At 38.5% G+C, this 16,011-nt stretch overlaps 4 protein-coding genes across 5 annotated transcripts; 3 read left to right on the top strand and 1 right to left on the bottom strand.

Moving 5' to 3' along the window:
• The first annotated feature begins 6,266 nt into the window (after window positions 1-6,266).
• On the top strand, window positions 6,267-7,308 carry LOC108110267 (venom serine protease-like). 2 transcript variants are annotated; one of them, XM_017219256.2, is made up of 2 exons: window positions 6,267-6,329; window positions 6,378-7,308. In XM_017219256.2, the coding sequence occupies exons 1-2, from the start codon at window positions 6,284-6,286 to the stop codon at window positions 7,106-7,108; spliced, it is 777 nt and encodes a 258-aa protein (XP_017074745.2). In that variant the 5' UTR covers window positions 6,267-6,283; the 3' UTR covers window positions 7,109-7,308. The 2 variants fall into 2 exon arrangements, with proteins under 2 accessions (XP_017074745.2, XP_017074746.2); XM_017219257.2 differs by having other exon boundaries at window positions 6,270-6,329; window positions 6,381-7,308.
• Window positions 7,309-10,866: 3,558 nt separating this feature from the next.
• Window positions 10,867-11,615, top strand: LOC108110159 (ovochymase-2-like). The gene is made up of 3 exons (XM_041817778.1): window positions 10,867-10,906; window positions 10,974-11,421; window positions 11,519-11,615. The coding sequence occupies exons 1-3, from the start codon at window positions 10,867-10,869 to the stop codon at window positions 11,613-11,615; spliced, it is 585 nt and encodes a 194-aa protein (XP_041673712.1).
• Window positions 11,616-12,028: 413 nt separating this feature from the next.
• LOC108110164 (cyclin-dependent kinase 2) lies at window positions 12,029-13,809 on the top strand. The gene is made up of 7 exons (XM_017219086.1): window positions 12,029-12,262; window positions 12,560-12,755; window positions 12,810-12,920; window positions 12,981-13,142; window positions 13,204-13,401; window positions 13,457-13,655; window positions 13,736-13,809. The coding sequence occupies exons 1-6, from the start codon at window positions 12,135-12,137 to the stop codon at window positions 13,604-13,606; spliced, it is 945 nt and encodes a 314-aa protein (XP_017074575.1). The 5' UTR covers window positions 12,029-12,134; the 3' UTR covers window positions 13,607-13,655; window positions 13,736-13,809.
• LOC108110163 lies at window positions 13,804-15,308 on the bottom strand. Its single transcript, XM_017219085.1, has 2 exons — window positions 15,080-15,308; window positions 13,804-14,817 (listed from the first exon to the last, which is right to left on the bottom strand). The coding sequence occupies exons 1-2, from the start codon at window positions 15,199-15,201 to the stop codon at window positions 13,845-13,847; spliced, it is 1,095 nt and encodes a 364-aa protein (XP_017074574.1). The 5' UTR covers window positions 15,202-15,308; the 3' UTR covers window positions 13,804-13,844.
• Window positions 15,309-16,011: the final 703 nt, after the last annotated feature.

The following is a 16,011-nucleotide window of genomic DNA, read 5'->3' as shown; positions in this document are numbered from 1 at the left end:
TACCATGGGACATGAGATGAGGAACGGCCATTGTGGCTTTCACATCGCATATACACTCGGCCACAAGTTTCTGTGTTTCCCAAATAAAAAAGAGCTCTCTTAGCTCGCAGGCTGTTAGTGCTAGCTAATGATTCAAATGAATTGTCAAATGCTCTTATGTAGTCAAAACATCACAAATAAGATGATTTAACATGAACACATGTCTTTAAAGTTTTTAAGATCTAACCCTTTATCATATAGTTATGCTCAGATGATAGTTAATAAGTCAAATTATTTTGGAATAAAAGTAAAATTTAAGAATAGCCTTTAAAAAGATAGTAAGGCTTTATATTTTAATGAATTCGATTAGTTTTTTACTTCAGTTTTACATAATTTTAAGGCTGCATTTAGTCCCGTGGTTTTCGGTTAGCTGGCAGAACCTTTAAGCCCCTTTCGGTGATTTAATTAGCCCCCATCAACTTGACATTTGACGGGTTGAATTTTAAAATAAATCTGGCTCAGAATTTGTTCTTTTCATTCGTTTGTTTATCTCTTTGTTCGCTTGTCTCTGGCCAAAAGTAAATAAATATCCGCCTCATCTTTTAATGCCGAGAACGGAATATAAAGTATGCAGCTTTAAATGAAGTGTTGGTAAATTAAATTCCTTAAAATGTCATTCCAGACAAAAAGGAGGCGAAAATTAACGGGTCGACCGTGTGCATAAACATGAAATAAAATGAATTAAAATGCGAATTGTAAGTTGCGAAATGCTCTGTCTGGCGGCAGATTTCCGTTGTCAGTAGCGACTTTTGATTGTTCCCAGCAGCGTTTCATGTTTTTTTGTTTTTTTTTTTTTCTGGTACTCCATCATTTTGTTGCTGTACAAACACGAATAATCAAATGCACGCACAGCTGCCGTGTTTGGGAGTAAAGTGAAAGTTAAATATTTTCCTGCCCGCCCTTGGGCAACGTTTACACATACGCACAACACACACACACGTACAAATCAAAATATCCACTGACATGTCAAAGGAGCCTACAGTCCGCCCACACAGACGTATACGCGATAAAGGCAGAAAATTGCGTATACCCATTGTAAATAGCAAATTGCATTTTTGTGGCTCATATTAAAAAGGTATTTTGTTGCAGCTCCTTTTACCTGTTGCTAAAAATACATTTTTGCCTGAGACGAAAATGATGCCAAATGTCAGTCCACATGCTGAAATGTCGGGACCCAATGCAAATAATTCGGGCTAAAAAATACGTTAAAATGTTGCATGCGACATTTGCCATTTGCCGACTGACGAAAGTCCATCTCGGCCGAAAGCCGAAGTCTTCCAAGCCCGAACGACCGTTTTGGAATGTGGTGGCATTGAAACGATGGAAAATGAAACTTCACAATGTTACGATTATAGAGCACCTAAATGCTCCCACTTGCATAATGCGCCAAATCTCGTTGTTTATATCTCGAACTGGTCGTGAACTTTTGAAATGGAGATTTACGGCCAAAGTTGGGGAAGTCTTTAGCCTCCTCTTCCTCCCGATTCAAAGACTTCCTGGCTTTAATTGGCAAACTGGCTGCCGTGGACCGCTGGTCACCCAGGCATCCAGCGTTTGACGGCAATCACCTGTTGAATTTTCCTGCCGTCTGGCTCTTCCTTAATTAAAGCCCTCTTTTCCCGAACTAAATAAACTAAAACCAGGTAGAATTTGGCAAAGTCAACTTTTCTTATTTTCTGTGTTGGACTGTAATAAGTGGACAGCAAAGGTTTGGGAATAAAACAAATTAATCCACTTTGCTGAAATTTGTCAAAGCCCTGCAAATGTTGACTGGGGCAAAGAGTCGAGCCAAGTAAACTTATCTGATTCAATGTGACAGGCCTAGTAAGATGATGACGAGCAAACTTTGGCCATGAACGAAGGCTGAATAAATCAACCATCTGCAAATTTGGTCCTTTTCCATCATCAAATGATAAGTAAACTTGGTTTATTAATGATTTCTCTTTATTTTTAATGTTTTTTAACTTTGTTTAAGAATTTTTTTCTAATATTTTTGAAAAATTAAGTTAAGATAATTAATTACTTTGAAATTTCATAAAATTTCCTATATCATTGCCAAAATTTTCCCTGGAATTAGGCAATCTTGAATAACAGAAATCAGATAATATTTTATAGCTTTATAAATAAAATATTAAACTAGAAAACAAAACTTGGAGAACTTGGATTCAGTATGACAAAGGCCAAGTAAATAACATAGTTTCAGTCCCTCTGTCTGTTCCAATTTGTCTGGCTAAACCTGAAGTAGCCGTTTCTGTCCATTTTCGTATTAAATTATGCAAGATGAGAATAAAGCTGTACAGTAAGCAAATCAGAGTGTGATAAACAGCAGCAGATAGACATAGAAGGCGTTTGAATTGTCGGACCGAGAGACTTTGGCAAATATGACATTTTCAAATAGTACACGGAAAACCTTTTACTTTACCCATATTGTTTGTTAGTTAGCAGGGCTGTGAATCATTTACAGATGGGCCAAGGGTGGAGAGTCGGGTCACTGCCAATGCAAAGCGGTGGAAAAAGTTGGCAACAACATGTTGCCGGGACAAGGATTATTACAAGGATTCAACGGGTTCTTGGTGGTGTGAAGAAATATCTCGCACTATTGTGTCCTCATGCTGACGGCATTCCCATTGTTGGCGCTAATGACACTTTTATAACTTTTTATAGATTTTTTTCTTTTTCCACACATAATGTGAACTCTTGGGCCATTTATCGTGCCAACGGCGACAACAATCCTTTTTGTACAACAGCATAATAATATATATGGTATAAACGCCGGCGACGTTTATTTCGCATTTCTTTTCAAAACTTATTTACGAGAATGTGCGAAAGATGCTGCCGGATTTACAGGGCCCAATGTATCTAGTATCTAGTATTTACTATCTAGCATCTAGTGGTTTTTGCTGGTGAGTATGTGTGTGTATTGAAGTGGGTTGCCTCAGGGTGCCCACGGCGCGTATACGCAACGTGGCGCATACGAAACAGGAAAGAAACAAACAAGCCGCAATATAATTTCGCAACAAATTTCAAATGCTAGGCATGAACAACTTTTAAACTTATCCCCGCACACACACACGCACATCAGATGGTGAACTGGGTAGTATATGCTCCCATAGCAACGTTAATTCGTGGCAAGTTAAATTTAGAGGCGGATAAATACAGCTGGGTATGGGTAAATAAGAAAAATCAAAAGTAATCATGTTGATATTTGATTTGAACAACCCACATGAATTATCCTTTGGTTTTCCAAGAACACATTAGGTTGATTCTGATTGGTCTTAAAGCCGTAACAGATTTGCCATCATCACCCTAAACGGCTGAATTGCCTTTTTTCACAGCTTTAAGAACTTAAAGGGCTTTAGGACCTCTGACACTTAATAATGTATTAGTGCTTAAGGATTTTACAAAGCTTTTCCAAATAAAATACTAAAGTGGATTGTGCCGAGTTAAGTGATATTTTAATTTCGTCGATCTAATCAAAAACCACATCTTGACGATTCAAAGTTTAAGTATAAATGAGACTTGATCGGCATATCCAGCTCTTTTATAAGCAAATGAAAATCAATATGACGACTCGTCAATCCGGTTATAAATGTTTAAAGCTTACAGATAACAATTATCGCTTACACTGTCATAGCTCGTTTCCATTCTAGGAATCAATTAAATACTGTAATTAAATTAAAGTTTAGTTAATTTGTATTTTTCCGTGTTGTTTTTAATAAAATCCACTTAGAACTTAAAAAGGCAAATCTATCTTTACAGAGTCGATCCTGTCGCATCCGTCTACCGTATTTTTAAATAAGAATATTTTTATCGGATTTTTTAATATGTTTAAATCAGAAAGTTCCTTAGAATGATATAAATAATTATGATTATAGTCACCTTTAATGCATTGTTATAACAACAGATAGCGCCAACAAATATATTTTAAACTAAGTAATGGGTATTTAATAGTCGTGGCAATCAATATTTCTTGTTGTTTTTCTCTTCATATAAAATGCCACAAAAACCTTGTTCGATAAAATTCAATTGGAATTAAATCCAACGGCTAGGAACTGTCGCTGTCTCAGCTGACCTGAGATACACTACTCATAATGGGGTATGGTAATTTTTAACTTCAAGTGCAACAAAAGCTGATGCAGCCAAAAAAACCCATTAGTAAGAGTACCTCGTAACTTCATGTAAGCTTTGTTTTTGACCGTGCATGTCTGTGCATGTGTTCCCATCTTCCTTGTGATGAGGATTAAACCAGGAAAAAGATAATAAATATAACGTAATAAACATTTATGACGAAACAATATGTATTTAAAAATTAAATCGTTTTAAAACAATGCCAATGTGTAAAAATGTAGAGATTTCCAGATTAACCTTATGAAATATTCATATTCAAATTCAATGATATTTTTTCTCAGTGCACATAGAAGGGCATTCTATACAAGTACACGTACGTATGGACTAACATCTGTTAGCGGCATTTGTAACTGGTTGACTTTTGTTCAAATTACAAGTTGCATTTTTGCCCGCCATTTGCTCCAGCTCAACAACAACTGCTACTGCTTCTGCCCAACAATGCCAGGGCCTTCTGACGATGCCTTTGCTGCTTTTAATACTGTGTGGCTGTGCCAATATCCTGGCATCATTGTTATTACTGCAGACGGACATGCGCCTGCTCGTTAGCTGGAAACTAGTTCCAGCAAGCCCTGTTTATTCGTCCAGTGTCCTTTTTTTCGTCATAAACTTTGACATTTGATCAACACCATTAAAGGTGGGTTAGATTGTGGATTTAGATTAAAGCTGGCCAAAAGCAATTGGCATCGTTTGATTTTATTTCGTCTTCAACTCTTTCTCAATAAAGAGGGGACATTGCAAAATGTTAACAGGCTGCTTCCGGTTTTCCGGATTCTATTTTCTCAAAGCGCTTTGCTAACAAAATGTCCCTATGCGGGGCGAAAAGTCAATTTAAAATCTTCCTCTTAGTAAACCAATTTGTATGAACCGCAAACAATTGCCAACGATGAGTTGAATTGATTCAGTTAATTAACGCTCAATTAGGCATAATGATTTCGCACTCCGTCGATTGTGAATAAATAAATGCATCTGCTCGACCAATAAATCTTTTATTCATAATTGCGCGAGTTCATAAATTCTGACAAATTGTTCGCACTCGCGAATTCTTTATTATTTATTTATTCTGAATAAATCTGGGTAAACTTAAATGGCTTGCAGTTTCAATTTTGGCAATTGGGATTTTGTATTAACGTATTGAATTTTTGTTGTGTCTAAAACTGTTTGTTAATTTATTTTTTTATGATGAGTAAGATATATACATTTTGATTTTAAATACCATTTAATTTCTGTTATTTTATGTTCTCTCAGGTTCTCAGGTAAGCCTTATTACCTATTATCTTTAAATTAATTATAAATGCCGTAACTTAAAAATTTAACATAATTTTGTATTTGTTAATAAAGTAATAACTTTATTGAAAGGTTTAGGTAATATAATGATAAAGGTGGCTTGGTTTTTAAAGGAGTTACCCATATAAGCCAATTTAAATGAATCATTTTTTTTGTATTTTCAAGAAATGTATTAAAATAACTTAAGACAAATATTATTTTTAATATATATACTTAACCTTATACAAGATACCTACACTTAACATTAGACCTTATATAGTTTAAGGAATATATGTAGTGGTAGCTTTAGACGAAAGTTATAGTTAACACATCTACATATATAAGCAATAACAACCGAACAATGACCTTATAAAAATTATCTGATAAGCATTTTACAATTGACTTTATATTGCAGAAATCTTTATGTAATTTATTATCTATGAATTATGCATTTAAAGTTGATTTATTTTATAGCCCATTTTTTTATTAGTTGCTTGTCTGTTCCAATGTGTACTTGGCACTAGAAGCTCAATAACTGGATTGTTTAATATGATGTTGCTGTTTTTTTATATGTGAGTATAATTTTTTTAACTTAATATGTATATACCAAAACCTACAGAACATACTCGTAATGTTCTGTTATAAATAAAACAACAATTTGAATTACATCACTTCATTAACTATATTTAACAGATTTCCAGAATTAAACGAGATTACAAATGGTGTTCGTTATTTGTATTTTGTATTTACATTTAGAACTGGATTTACGCGTCATTTTGATTTCCATTGGCTTATAAGAGAGCTCCGTAGGCCCATCAAGACTCATTGTTACTGCAATCGTTCAGTTGTCAAGATGTGGGCTCCTACTCTCCTGATTACATTGGCTACTTTGACTTTGAGTAAGTGAAAAGGGTTAATCTTAACTTTAAATAATGCTTAAATTACAGCAGTTCAGGCCGCTTCAGTTGGCCAGGAGTGTGGAAAATTCAATGAAGAGCAGTACAAGAAAACCAATCTTATCACCGAACCGAATGAGCATCCTTGGGTTGGAAGGATCGTAGATGAAGACAAAAAATTGTTATGCGGTGGAATCCTTATAGATTCCCGACATGTTTTGACAGCGGGCCACTGTGTTGAACATCGTGGATTTAGTGAACATAATGTTTTCGGAGTAGTTTTTGGCGAGTCGGACTCCAGCAGCATTTTGCGGGTTGGCTCAGTCACTATTCATCCAGATTACAGCAAACACCAGCACGACTTGGCTATAATCGAACTGACTAAGGACGTGGAGTTTACAGACCTTGTTCAACCCATTTGCTTGCCTTCCGAAGAGGTTCCAAAAACTGAATCAGATCTTATCATTGCGGGATTCGAGGGACCAAGTATTCGAGGTCCAACTGCGGAGAGGTTGGATAAGCGTATAAAAATGGCCTTCAATAGAACCGACATCAATGAATGTCAAAAGCTGGAGAAGAAATTCCCAGGAGATCTAATTTGTGGTCATACTGAGATTGGTCCCCTGTCAGGATCTGCTTTGGTAGATGCTTCCGGAAATCCTCGGAAATACCATCTGATTGGGATTACTACATCTGGCTTCAATAAAGGCGATAATTTATACCTCGGAAATGTAAACATTCGTCTCTATTTAGATTGGATTCAAAAGAATACCTCAAAATAAGTAATCCGTCGATTAAGTTTTATATTATTTTTGGGTTTTTAATTTTTGTTTAACAAACTGAGTTTTTTTACTAGTTGATCTATATAGAAATTTGTGTGCTTTTGAAAGTGTTGTGATTTTAAATTCGACAAGATTACGAACTGAAAAATAATAATAAAACAAGAGGAAACGCTATAGTCGAGTGCCGCGACTATAAGATACCCGTTACTGTTTTACACAATTTTAAAATATTAATTTTGCTAGTGGAAATTCACAAGGCGCCACCTATTGTCAGAGGAAGTATGTTGAGTATGCTTATAGTGACGTCACTGCCCATGTGGAGCCTTATAACCTTAATTTCTTCATAAATAGCGAAATAATGTTCCGATTTGAAAAATATTTTGTAAATCAATAGATATTAACAGACCTTGACCTTCAAACGAAGGCATTCATAATAATATTATAGACTCCACAGTTTTCCGCGGTTTGTGGGCGTTAGAGTGGGCGTGGCCGGATGCAACTTCGTGGCAAGTTGCAGAGCCATCTCCTAAATACGTGTTCCTAAGCAAAATTGTGTAGCTCTTATAGTTTTCGAGATTTTTGCATTTTTGGTTTTTCGGGTTTTGTGGGCGTTAGATTGGGCGTGGCGTGATCGGAAAAAAACAATTCGCATTGGGAGCATCATAGAAACATACATCCTTGATCCGAACTTTCTATCTCTTATAGTTACCAAGATATCAGCTTTTCTAGAAAATCGGAAAACCGTCTTTTGAGCCTTGTGGGCGTATGGGTGGGTGTGGCCGGATAGTAGTAGCACTATAAGATGCGCTGTCATCTAAAGATTATACTTTCTGAATTTCATTTTTCTATCTGCAATAGTTCCTGAGATTTCAGCAATTTTAGTTTTTTGCGATTTGTGGGCGTTAGAGTGGGCGTGGCAGGATGCTGTAATAAACTTGCGCTGTCCCGGGACCTCAAGAATCTTCATGCTTAATCTCAACCTTGTATCTGCTATAGTTCCTGAGATCTCAGCGTTCATACGGACGGACGGACGGACGGACGGACGGACGGACGGACGGACGGACGGACGGACGGACGGACGGACGGACGGACGGACGGACAGACGGACATGGCTCAATCGACTTCGCTATTGATCCTGATCAAGAATATATATACTTTATAGGGCCGCAAACGCTTCCTTCTATCTGTTACATACTTTTCAACGAATCTAGTATACCCTTTTACTCTACGAGTAACGGGTATAAATATTTAAAAACCATTCGTTTAAAGTTAAAATGTACTAAGAATGTGGGAGATACGTGGAAAAAATTTAAAACTTTTAGCTATTTTCTTTAAAAAGTGAATCATCCAAAAATAAAAGAATATTTTATCTCCCTCAAATTAGATACAGAAAAACACCGTTACTTGAAGGCGACTTTACAACTTTTCTCATTAGTAAGAAGATTTTTAATTTTGGCAAGGAAGCTGTGACTTTTGACCGGTTGATTTATAAATAAAGAAGCAAATTCGTGCGCCAAGTTTGCGGTTATCCATTTGCCGGCGTGTAGTTGCTGCTGCTAATAAATTGAAAACGCTTTTGGGTTATTTGCACAAAGTTGCCGGTTTCTGACCCAAACCCAAATGCATAAATCACGCGAAGCCCCCAAACACAGTTGGGGTCCTTGCTACTGTTTGTCCCCTCCACAGAATTTAATTCACCTACCACTTCCTTCACCTTCTCCAACGCCTTCCCAAACTTTTGCCATTAGGCAAGCCACCCACTCTTCGACCTTCTGTTTTTTTTTTTGGTAAAATGCAGTTTTTCGACACTTGGCTGGCGCCAAAAACCTTAAGTACATATCAACTAGGAATAATTTATGTTTCTGTGAAAGTAGTAGCTAGCAACTCGCTTTCATCTCAACCAAGTGAAGTGGAGCAGCCGAAGCAACCTTATCGAGTGCCAGAGTCATGGAATATGGAAATTGGCGAGCAGCTGGAGCCATAAATTCATTGAAATTAAATACGAAATAACATATAATCGAGGCACTCGAGTGCGAGATTTACACTGCCAATGAATCATGCCTAATTGTCGTCAGCACTGAGTACTGATCGTAGTAGCTGAAGGATTCAGTGAAGTCATCATCAAACATACGCCCCGTGGCCCGGAATGATTAATGTGCCATAAAATGCGGGCGCCAAAAACATTCACAGCTCAACGTTCCTAAACACGCGGAATAATAAACGCACGCGAAGCAAACGGAGTACCGAAGCCAGATTAAAATACGCATTTTTATGGCACTTATTTTTTTGTTCCTTTTTTATTGCAACACGTAAAACACAAATTGAGACAAGATGGAGTGTAAGCCAATTGCGTGCGACTGCGTGCGGCAATTACAATTTTAAATGCAACGCACATAAAATGCACGGAATGCTTTCCTAAACGATAACGAGCTGCAATTACAGGACAAGTCTCTTGTTCCGCAATTAACTCAGTTGTTATCCGACTTTACACCAGTACGGAATGTCAAGCAATATGCTTTCTTTCAGATCGCTAATTATATTCGCAGCATTATCGTTTGTGACCCTGGAAAGTATGTATCACAAATATGGTTTCTTGACCTTGGACATTAATCTACTAACGTGTTTTACAGCCTCCACCGCCAGTTTCAATTCCAAGAAAAGATTTAAATGTCAAACCAATATGGAAAGACAATCAGAAGCCATTCAGTTGGCTGGGCAGAATTAGGTTCACCAGGTCATTGGATGGTGTATGGTATCCCTGCTCTGGAGTGGCCATTACAAAGCGCCATGTCCTCGCGCCTGCCCACTGTGTCAAGTTTATGGAGAAGGGCGATACATACAGTTTCTTAGTTGGGAATAAAAGACATGCCGTCAGCCGCATCTTCATTCACCCAAAATATCACTTGGAAAATTCATCCTATGATGTTGCTGTCCTAAGGCTCAATTCCATATTGACTTCCTACTTGGCTTTATCAGGAAATATAGATACCCATTCAGTAATTGGTCGAAGATTGGATGTGGTCAGCATTGTGGCTGATAAGCATCCAAAAAACGTTCATACGCTGGCCAAAGTTACGGGCCATAAGTATTGCCAGCGTATATTTGAAGATTTTCAACTTACACAAAACGAAGTGTGTGCTTTCAATTATCAAGATCGAGATGTTCTGAATGGTGCGGCTCTCTTAGGGATCAAAGTGGAAAGTGGATCTGAGACCTTTCAGCTAATAGGAATATCAACCCATGGTCCTTACGAACGTAACCCAAAAATTCCGGATCTATTCACTCTGATTTCGCCGTACAAAAAGTGGATAAACAACATTATTAGTTTATAAATAACATACAAATAGATCTAATAATAAAGAAAATACAAGTTCTAATTAATCCAAACAACTTAAAACTTATCCATTTATTTCTACTTTATATTTTTATCGTCATTTCATTGTTATACTACTAAGAGAAAATAATAAAGGAACTAAATATTTATATATAAATATCCATTCTTATTAATATTAATGAAATAAAGCAATTTCAGAGGGCTAGATAAATTTTAAATCATAGTATCTCTATCAAAAATATTGATCACAACTACCAAGTATCTATAACCAAGAATATGCAAATTAACCATTTGGTTATTATTTTATTTTTTTTTATTTTATACTAATACTTTTTCTCCCAGTGTTTGATTATGTTGTACCCATATGATTCATTCGATCGGAAAAATCTTAATACAATTCAGTCGACAGCCAGATGAGTTCGAGATGTCTATGAAAGAGGTTCTTCTGATTCTGCTGGTTATATGTAAGATTAAAATATATTCATAAAATAGTAAGCAAGTTACTATTAATTTTTAAAAAATATTTTTTAGCCACAGGAGCTATTTCTGGTGAGGCTAACTGTGGCAGATTGATTGAAACTGAGCTGTACAATGACAAATCATATACAGAGCAGGAAGAGCACCCCTGGCTTGGAAGAATACTATATAGGGATGTAAATGGATCCTCCTCATACCGCTGCACCGTTGTGCTTCTTAACTCCCGTCATGTCCTGGCACCAGCTCTCTGCGTTAAGGGAAAGTACATTCGGGAGCAGACACCTTTTGCTGTGATGTTTGGCAACCCAGTGTGCCTGTCTGGTAAAACCTCGCCAAGATCCTTTGAAATTGATGAGGTCTTCGTACCACCAGAGTACAATCAAACCAGCTACAAATACGACCTTGCCGTGATTCGTTTGATGGAGCATGTTCTGTTCTCAAAGCATATTCAACCAATTTGCCTGCCGCAATCAGAAGAGATTTTATCCAGCTTGGCCGGTCGGTACGTTGAATTAATTGGACATGAAACACGGAATTACGAGGCACGTAGTGTGCCCCTTAAGACTTACGCGCATTTGGTGGATCACTCGGTGTGCCAGGAGCAGTATAAACAAATATCGCCTAATCAAATTTGCGGTTACATCCATGGGACTTCCTTACAACCCGGAGCATTCCTTGCCGGAGTTCGAGTGGTAAGCATGGAACCCACTCAATATTACCTTATCGGACACCTCCTCGCAGGATTTGACTCTGTGGTTTCGGGAGCAGAGCTTTTTATGTATATTGCACCTTACAGAGATTGGATAGAGGCAAAAATAAACATGATTTAATGGGATGAAATCATAAAAAATCAATTTATATAAATAATATATATATATAATATTTCCTTTGAAAACTTAATAAATCGGCAATTTCACAATTTAAATACTCTTTTAAAAAGGCGTAATTGAGAAAGTAAAAACGGTTATGCTATCACATAATATTTAAAAATAACGGATAGCCAAACCTTTTCGACGGAGGTGCCACACTGTTGTGATAATCGATAAGGATGTTGTTATCGATACGCGGCGAATATCGATGAACTGCTGGCGGTTCCATGTGACTGCCTTCAGGTAGCATCACTAAAGAAGAAGAATTTCCCTCCAAAATATTGAGGTTTATTTTGCAAAAGCGAGTTAAGAATTTGTTTACCAATTGAATGTGTGAACCAACTCAATGACCACCATTCTAGACAACTTTCAACGCGCCGAGAAGATCGGTGAAGGCACCTACGGGATTGTTTACAAGGCGAGGAGCAACGCCACCGGCCAGGATGTGGCGCTCAAGAAGATTCGGCTCGAAGGGTGTGTAATCTGGAGCAAGATGTGTATTTGGTTGCTCAGTTCTCAAAAAATTATGCATAACATACACTAAAAGTATGCATTGGCGATATCTCGTAGCCTCCTGGGTGTGTCCTTGGCGAATGTCATTCACCTGCACCCCGCAGCCCGGATTCTGTGAGGGCTGCGCTGTTTGTGATTCTAAATTCCGTAGCACCACATGATTCGGCTTCGTGGAGCAGGACAGCATCAGATTTTCTCTTTTAAAACGACCCTTGATTTCCTTTTGGACCATTTTAAATATGTTATCTTTTTATCTAGCGAAACTGAGGGCGTTCCATCGACGGCTATTCGAGAGATTTCCTTGCTAAAAAACCTCAAACATAAGAATGTGGTCCAACTATTCGACGTGGTTATCTCCGGCAATAATCTGTACATGATATTTGAGTACCTAAATATGGATCTGAAGAAACTGATGGATAAAAAGAAGGACGTTTTCACACCTCAGTTAATTAAGGTATGTTGATCCCTGGTAACCATTACGATATATTGCAATTGAGCCCTCTTTCAGAGCTATATGCATCAGATATTAGATGCTCTCGGCTTTTGCCACACTAATCGAATACTGCATCGAGATCTCAAGCCCCAGAACTTACTCGTGGATACAGCTGGCAAAATAAAAGTGAGATAATAGGACTAAAACTCTTAATTCAAAGAATATTATTAACTTAACTGTCTTCAGTTGGCTGACTTTGGTCTGGCAAGGGCCTTTAATGTGCCCATGAGAGCCTATACGCACGAAGTGGTCACCCTTTGGTACAGAGCTCCAGAGATTCTACTGGGCACCAAGTTTTACTCTACGGGCGTGGATATCTGGAGTTTAGGGTGTATTTTCTCAGAAATGGTGAGGTTCTCATGAATTGAATATAGCACGTCGATTCTACTTATTAAATTTATATTTATAGATCATGCGCCGCTCCTTGTTTCCTGGAGACAGTGAAATCGACCAACTTTATCGGATATTTCGTACCTTAAGCACCCCTGATGAATCAAAATGGCCAGGAGTCACGCAGCTGCCGGATTTTAAGGCCAAGTTTCCCAAGTGGGAATCAACAAACATGCCACAGACCATAACTGAACACGAAGCACATGAGCTCATTATGGTTAGTAAAGTAAAATTAAATGAAAAGCTAAATTCTATAGTCTTCTATCATTCAGTCTATGCTGTGCTATGATCCCAACCTGCGCGTCTCAGCGAAGGACGCCCTGCAACACGCTTACTTTCGCAATGTGCAGCATGTTGACCATGTAGCACTGCCCGTCGATCCCAATGCCGGCAGTGCTTCGCGTCTTACAAGACTCGTCTGATCGTGTCCAATAGCCCAGATCTAGCAAATTACTTGTGATCTTTAGTATAGTAAGTCAAATGTCTACCTCACTATCTTTAAGACGAAATTAGTGCAATTATATGATTCGGATATCTAATCTCTCTTGCAGCTGCCAGCTCCATTTCATGCATTCCCCATCCTAACTCGCATCTAACACATACGATAAATACACGATCATCCATACCTAAAGAGTTTATTTCGAGATAGTTTAACACGAATCACCAGGCACCCAGTCGGAAGAGGTGTCGTTGATGATGGCGGGGCGATACTTTGGCCGAAGAATCGAAAGCTCCTGCTCCGTCGCTGGCAAGTCTTTGGCGTTGGCGGGTGTGGCGATCGTCGCGCATGTACGTGCCCAGACTATTGCGCATGCTCTCAGAGAGTGGGGAATGTGTTGCAATATCGCCATCGTCTTCATCATTGCTCGTTGCACTGCTCGGTGCGCTGCTGTCGATTTCCTCAACAGTATCTTCGTTCTCATTAGACGTCACTGGCTTGCTGACTTCCGCTAACTTTGACGGCGGTTGACCCTTGGCCGATGATAGATGTAGCGGGCGTAGTAGAGTTACTTTCCTGGTGCCGAGCCTCCTTACCGCGGGAGATTCTACCTCAGGCTCGCTAACCATCTCCTCTGCTTCGCTTTCCGCCTGATTGTTGTAGTTATTGTAGAAATTAGCTTGAAAATCCTGCGGACTGAAGCGCTGCACTCCGTAGTAACTGCCGGAGTTGGTATCGTAGAAGAACATGGGCTGTGCGGATGGCGGGGGTGGAGGTGGAATAAAGTAAGGATCGTAGGGGCTGTAGGCATCATCGTTCTCCTCCGAATCGTAAACAGGTCGACGCTTCTGTTGCTTACGGCGCTTTCGTTTGCGTTTGTTAGAATTTTGCGGGACCGCCGGTGCGGGCTCCTCGTTTTGCAGCTCCTGTTCGTCATCGTAGGAGTGCAAGTAAACGGGTGATGTCTCAATGATGTTGGCACTGCCATCGTTGAAAAAGTTGGCCAGTGGATTGGTTAGGTTCCGGAAACTGAAGGCTGGCTGTACGCTGCGAACAAAACTATTCCAAACGCGCACCAAAGGACGTTCCGTAGTGGTTGTAGGAGCTGCTTTGGCCAGGCTGTGGACATAACGCCGTCTGTAGCCACCTCGAGCACTTGGAAGCAGAACATATTTGACTGGATAGTTCCTGGAACTGAATTAAAGATAAAATTGTTTGTTTTTGGGCGATTTAATCAACTTTTACGATAGATTTTTGTTATAAATAGTAAAGCAAATCTTAGGAAAATCCCATTAATTATAATCATTTACTATAAGGCTCATTCAACATATTTTTGGATTTAAAAAATGCATATATATGTAAAAATTTATAATTTGCATTGTAACACAATTTAAAGCTGTACGTTATTTTGAAATGTACTTTAAGTTTTTCTGTCTAGTGCGCAATGTTTTCTCACTCAATCTTAGCTTGCTTTTGCGGCAAGCGTCGCTGAACTTCTAGAGCGGATATCCTAGCCGCTTGCGAAGGATAACTCCATGCCACAAACAGCAATAAAGCCGTATATAATAGCCACTGCATAGCTGGGTACAATATTCTGCTTTTCTGTTGGTTTAAAATTTATTTCGAATGCGTCCGTTGCTGTTCCCGGTCGAAGAGAAACTGAAACTCCTTCAACTCGCGACTTTAGTTGTCAACAACTTAATGGTCTTTGTCTTGTCAGCCAGCGCATCTCATTAGAATAGTTTTTATTAGACCACCGAACGGTTAGCCAAAGACTTAGCCAAATTGATTTGTAATAGCATTGTCCCAAGCCCCAGATCATGTTTAAAATGGCTGTGTTGGTGGCTCTAACTCAAACCGACACTAAACCAACTAACCCAATTCGGGAGACCATCTCCATCTCTCCCGCTGGGACTGTTGGCAGCTGCCAATCTAGCCCATACATATGTAAATGGATTTTTATAGATTACACAATTAATACGCCATTCAAGGTGTTGGTTGTGACTGAAAAACTTGTTTGCTTTTGGGTTCTAATTTCGAAATTTATGCTAAGCTGTCTACGATGAGTCTTCAGTTTGCGAAATGCTTTCTCCTGACGAATTTGTGTTTATGATGTGCTTCTCCTTATCAAGATTTTATGATCTGGCTAAATATATTGGTATTAATGGGTGCATTTTCTTGGCAGCTTTGATTTTTTTTGGCATAACAATGCTGATTGTGGTGGAAGCTCTAAATGGACACATTAAAGGGGATTGACCAATTTGGCAATCTTTATTACAAATGAAATTGGAGCATTCTAGAAATTAAGATTTGAATTTGTCAAAGGGAAATCATGGGAACGATATTTGTCACTTTCTAAAGACAGATGGCTTAAAGTACACAGTTTGT

Source organism: Drosophila eugracilis, unplaced genomic scaffold (genome assembly GCF_018153835.1).
Source record: "Drosophila eugracilis isolate 14026-0451.02 unplaced genomic scaffold, ASM1815383v1 contig_1135, whole genome shotgun sequence".
Lineage (NCBI taxonomy): Eukaryota > Metazoa > Arthropoda > Insecta > Diptera > Drosophilidae > Drosophila > Drosophila eugracilis.
The sequence above is the reverse complement of the archived record's forward strand: the minus strand, read 5'-3'. Positions and strand labels throughout refer to the sequence as shown.